Below are 6,000 nucleotides of genomic sequence, written 5' to 3'. Positions count from 1 at the left end.
GCGTGACATCTGTGTGTCAGAGAGACAAGGTGGGTGAGGTAATATCCTTTATGGGACTAACTTCTGTTTATGAGAGAGACAAGCTTTCAAGCCACAAAGAACTCCTCTTCAGGTCTAGGAAAGGCACTCAGAGCATCACAGCAAAATGCAAGGGAACAGATAGTTTAGTTTAAATTTATTGTTTGACCCAGTGTCTCGCTCCCAGGTGCAGTGTTGTGTAGCTTTTCTTTGCAGATGAGGACTGATAGGTCAGATATAGAGTGATCGCTTTGTGAAAAGCATTCTCCCACAGTTGATGGGGTGTTTTGTTTTTTATCACTTTCCTGTGTGAATTCATTCAAGTGATTAGTGATTGTCTTGTTACACCCACATAGTTGTTGTTGGACCACTTAGTGCACTGGTACACCACATGTGATAGGCCCATGGATCTTGAAAGGTGTGTTGTGAGGAGTGTTGATCACAGTAGCAGTGGAGATATGTCTGTAGGTTTTGCATCTGGTGCTGCTTTGAGTTGTTTTTTTCCTCACAAAATATTTTTTAAAATTTCACTAGGAGTTTAAATTCATTATTCTGATAGACACTAAAAGTCCTGGACTGAAGAGAGAGACTGGATTTATGGCTTATTACAACACTGTAACTAGCTAAGGCCAGGTTTATAGTACAGACTTACATGGGTGAAACTACGTTGTTCAGGGGTGTGAAACATCCAACCGAATCCCCAGTGTAGACCCTGCTATGTTGCTAGGAGAGCTTCTCCCATTGCCATAGCTTCTCCCTCTCCTGGAGGTGGATTAAATATACTGATAAAATGTTGCATAGCAGCTTCTCCTAAATTTAGTCCAGGCCTAATCTCTTCTTTTTGTCCTATAACTACAGGGGTGGAAGCAGGCTAGTCTTCCTTGACTGGTCCCTTACAATATGTGCTTGCATGTTGCTCTGATGTTCGGAGTCCCTTTCCCTGAAGGCAAGCTGGTCCACCCGCCTTGTTTGGCTAATACCCTGGGACCCCCAGGCCTCCACCTCCATGTGTGTCACACGCGGGGAGCGGGGTGGCACCCACCCTGAGCTAGTTGCATGGGGGGACTGGGCCCCCTGGCAGCACAACTCCCCCTACCCATCAGCTGTGGGCCAGGGTCGGCTCCTGACAGGAATCAAGGTGGAGCCCACCTCCCCTGTGGGTGGAGCTAGGGGGCGTGACCCCGGCGGGGTTGCCGGCGGCGTCGAGGGAGGGGGGCGGGATACAGGCTCCGCCCCTTGGCGGCGGCGTGGGGGGGGGCGGGGCTAGGGGGCCGAGTTTGCTGCACCGGCTCTTCGGCAGGGCCGGGCGGGCTGTGGGCCCCGCGCGCTCTTGGGGCCATGCGGAGGGTGCTGCCGCTGCTCCGCAGCTGGCTCGGGGGGCGGCCGGCCGGGCCCACGGGACTCCGCGGGCTCTGCAACGCCGCCGCCGCCGCCGGCCTCGCCGCGCCACCCCCCGGGGACAGCGGAGGCGGCACCAAGGTAACCGGGGTGCAGGGCTCCGGGGCGCCCCTGGTGTGGAGCCGGGTGCGGCGTCGAGGCGCGGGGAGCAGCCGCCTCCGCACCCCGGGGCAGAGGGCTCGTGGCGCGGGGACAGGCGGCAGCATCGCCCGGGGGAGCCGGGTCGGGGGCGGGGAGCTCTTCTAGCTCCCACCGGCTGAGCGCATGGAGCCGGGCGATCCCCGTGCAGCTGAGCGGTGGCCGGGAGGGTGCACTGGCCAGCTCTGTCCCATACCCCCCCGGCTGTGCTTTATCATGGCTCGGAAGGGAACCGGAGTGAAACCGAAGCCGCTCGAATCCGAGCTGGCCGTGGCCGTGTCGCCTGTCCCCGCTGAGGTTTGACACCGTCCCGAGAACAGGGATGCTCGTGGGGTGCGCAAGTGTCTGGAGGGTTTCTTCTCTTTTGGCACGCTGTCATGTGGGTGAGCAGCTCTGTCCTGTGGCTATAAGACTGTAATGATACATACTGGTGTTGTCAGGCACTATGTATGTTCATGAAGCTTTGGGATAGTGCCTCACAGGTATATATTGCTGGACGGTGTAATTATGTGCATAGATAGTAGACTGAAGTTAATGTGAGTAGCTGATATGCAAGAACAACGGAAATCCTCTTTGCTAGTGCCTTCTTGATAGGGTTGGTATCGGTTATGGATTCGCAAAGCTATTAAGCATCTATTATCAAGTGCTGCTAAAGTAAAAATGTAATTTTCAAGCAACAGGAATATTCTAATAATCTTTGTAACCATGAAATTGATGGACAATAACGAATTGTTTATATAGTAATTACACTAATGAGAACATTTTCTGTTGTACTACTTTGTGGTCCATAAATATCCAGGGAGTAAGAATTGCAAAGCAAAATAGTTCTAGTACTCAAAAGATTCATGGAAACACTTGGAAAACTGAGAGATGTACTCCTGTTCAAACACAGAGATGTGGAAGTGAAGTGTAAGTACTTGAGAGAGTCTTCTTTGCAAACGTTCACAGTCTGATCTTCCAGTATGATGCCAAACAATAATGTTATGCTGTTGTATATAAACAGGCTTACACAGTGGAAATCACCCCTCTGCCCCTCCCTCCCGCCCAGTAACTATTAGCCTGGTGGTAGGTAAGTGAATAGTGTCAGATTTTTGTACAGATTCATTATGGCTTAAATGTAATAATAAATGGAAGTTGTCTCCAAAATCCTACTGTGAGCTGCAGTGGAACTTGTTTTAGAACGCTGAACAAAATATGTTCTTGTTCAAAATCTGAGGTAGAATGTATGCTGTCTGGCTATAGTCTTTGATCCATCTGTTATATAATCACAGTTTCAGTGGTGAGGACTTGGTTGTTACCAGTACAAATAGGCTTTTAAAAAAAACAAAACCGGACATGTTTCTTGAGCATTGGTCCAAAATTGTACTGTTTCAAAATATGTGAAAGCTCACTAATTAGTGCCATCTTGCAAAACTATATATACTAAGGGTAAGAAATGGTGTGTTTGGCTTTTTATTTTTGGCCAGAAGAGTGAAGTATTAGGGTTTTATTTTTTATTGTGATGGGTAATAGGCAGGTGAGTAGACTTCTGCCTGTCATCATCTCCGGACTGTATTGTTAGTTTTTTCTTTGGCTCTTCTTGATGTTGATCTTGCATCTGAATGCATCTGGTACTGCATAGGTGTGTGCATGTCAGTAAGTTAGCAGCGTAGGGGCACTGGTGGCTATTTAATTCCCAGATACACATGAAAGTCTTTAAAAAGCCAATTTAATCAGATTATTAAGTGTTCTAAATATAAATGTACCACAATACAATATTTAGAGAATGTAAATAGTTAAAATTTAAAAAAAGCAGATGTGAAGAGTGAGACAAAACTGAAAAAAAAATTCACTCAGGATTTGAAAATAGATGGAAAGGTGATAGGACAGAGCTACAGAAAGGTTCAAGCAACTCAGATATTTTGTAAAGTATGGTTTTGAACTGACTGATAGGAAAGATTGAGGGTAGGCTGACATTTTCCGCGTATACCAAGGAAACAGGGTAGGTGACAGTGGTCTGCCCAACTGAGACCCTTGGAGGTCATGAAGAAGGGACAGTCATCAAGGGAAGAGGAGATGATGTGGATGAGCACCTCAGCAAATATTTTTTGTTTTAACATTGCCTTCAGCTTCTGGTACCTAAGCTAGAAATGTGACCTTTCAGTGGATTTCTGTTTGTAATTATTTAATTTTTAAATTGTGCCATAAGAGTATGTGTTCATTGACAGACATTTATAGGCATTGCTTTGTTACTTCCTGGGGGCGGGGGATGGGGAAACTGGGGAATTAAGGGATTTTGGGGTTGGGTGAGGAAGATAAGCTGTGTACAGGAGACCGAGGAAATGAAGAGCTCCTTCTCCAGCTGCCACCTTTTTCTTGATCTGGTCTGTGGCGTTGACCAGCAAAAGTAGCTCACCAGTGCCTGATGGACCACACTGAAGCTCCTATTTAAAATATTGACTTACGAAATTAGACTTTAGATCAGATAATTTTTATGCTGTGTGCTAGATCTCAACAAGCTTAATGCAATTAATTTAGTCATCACTCTCCTTTTTTCTGTCATGCTGAAAATTGGTTTTAAAAAAAGTCATTTTTGGAATTCAGTCATCTCTATTTCTGAAGTTTTATGATTTGGAACTCTCACCTTCTAATCACTTCAGATATCTGAAGAAGAAAATCTACCTTGATCCAGCTCTGTTTTGAGGCTGTTCTTTTTTTTAGTTGGCGATGGAGGGCAGAAAAATCATGCTTATAATGGAAACTTAACTGAAACTTGTAACTGTGGAATGCTGCTCTACAAGGCGTCGATGTTCTGTATAGTACAAGGGGTTTTCAAATTTTGACCCTACAAGTTGCCATACATTTCAAGGCAATACCTCTGCTCTCCTTCCAAAACATTTAATTTAAATCGTTTGATATTTTATCTTCATTTTTCCTTGTTTGCTTACATAGATCTTGCTTTTATACCCTGTGCTTAACACAGTCACTTTTAAGTTATAGAGAGTGAAAGTCTTAAAGCAGTAGTGAGAGGAAATGATTCAGCGACTTACAGATCGGTGAGATGGGGAAATACAAAGCAAGTGGTTATATCCTTTTTGAACATAATGGGGAGGAGATAGAGTAGGTCAGTCAATATTAGAAGCGGGTAGTGAGTGGTCAGGACTGCTGAGTAGATGGATGGGGCAGAGAAGTAGTCTATGTAGTTTAGTAAAGCTAGTAGATAGTTTTGCTATCATGATTGTGTCTGCATGGGCATTTTTCATGAACTTTTTGCTGTCACTGGTGGAACTGTACTAATGTTAGTGCAATGGCGGGAGATTTAAGAATATTGCCAGTGTAGTTGAGGCTAAGGGATCTAGAAAACCATTAGACACCGAGATGAAAATGTGAATTGCTATCTACTTCGCATTCACTAACTATCTTTAGAGCTACGTTTCTCAAATGCGGCCACTGGGGCCACCAGGGGCTTTTCTTGCAGCCACAGCCTCTTGGGCTGTGATTGGGTGGGGAGGGGGAAAGAGAGCAGTGGCCCCTCTCCAGGGGGAGCAGTGGGGGTTGGGCCTTGCCCCCCTTTGAAGACACAAACACTGGAGGTATAGGCAGCTGCTGAATATCTCTCTTCACAGCAGCAGACTTACTGTCTAGCAAGTTTTTTTTTTTTTAAAAAAAAAAAAGCAACCAAAAAAGCAAAAGACACAACAACAAAAAAACAAGAACATGCAAAGCACCCTATTTGTGTTTCTATTCTGTTTAGGTCCAGTAAAGAATAGAGACCACTGTACATTATTTTTATTACTGAGTCTGAAAAAACCCTACATAAATAAATTACAATGATTTGGACATGTATATATGCATATTTATTTGTTTTTCCAAAGTTAATTAAGAATTTTAGGAAAAATTGTCAGCACAGCCACCAGCACGAGTTGGTGGCTGCACTCTGAGGCCACCAAAAATTTTGTTGTGAGAATCCCTGCTTTAGAGGCCCCTCAAAACAAAGCAAAAGAAACTGGTGCCTCTTTGAAATTTCAGTCTTTAAATGAGTTGTCAGGACCATACTGTACACTTGTTAGAATTTATTAGTTAATGAGCTGAGGAAGGCATGAAGAGAGGCTATATTTGGGTGTGTAGCCAGAAGCAGCCTTCAGCCAAAAAACTTTTCAGTCTAATCTTCAATGTTTTGGAGCAGAACTGGGATTAAGAAAGAAGCGTGTTACAGATTGAACCATCGGTGTTACCAACTCCAGCAGCTAATTTGAGTCTTCAGAGGAAACACTGGTTTTTAAATGCTGTATAAAATGGCTCAAATCAACTCCTCCGGTAACCATAACATTAAGTAGGTTGTGCTTAGTCAACTGTGCTCCTGTTGTCATCAGCATACTCAGAGAAGATCAGTGCTTCAGCTGCAATATAATTCACTTTTAAAGGCTTGAGCCTAAATTTATTTTAAGTATGTTCCTTAAGTCAAAA

The 6,000-nt window shown here is 44.7% G+C and overlaps 1 protein-coding gene across 1 annotated transcript in view; it reads left to right on the top strand.

Moving 5' to 3' along the window:
* Nucleotides 1-1,356: 1,356 nt before the first annotated feature.
* LOC144267974 (haloacid dehalogenase-like hydrolase domain-containing 5) overlaps nt 1,357-6,000 on the top strand; it is a 43,236-nt gene continuing 38,592 nt past the window's right edge. The window contains exon 1 of the mRNA XM_077822458.1: nt 1,357-1,497. Within this exon, the coding sequence (XP_077678584.1) occupies nt 1,357-1,497 (141 nt within the window). The remainder of the gene's footprint in view (nt 1,498-6,000) is intronic.

Source organism: Eretmochelys imbricata, chromosome 7 (genome assembly GCF_965152235.1).
Source record: "Eretmochelys imbricata isolate rEreImb1 chromosome 7, rEreImb1.hap1, whole genome shotgun sequence".
NCBI classification, from domain to species: domain Eukaryota; kingdom Metazoa; phylum Chordata; order Testudines; family Cheloniidae; genus Eretmochelys; species Eretmochelys imbricata.
Note: the sequence above shows the minus strand (reverse complement) of the source record. Positions and strands in the feature narration are given on the sequence as shown.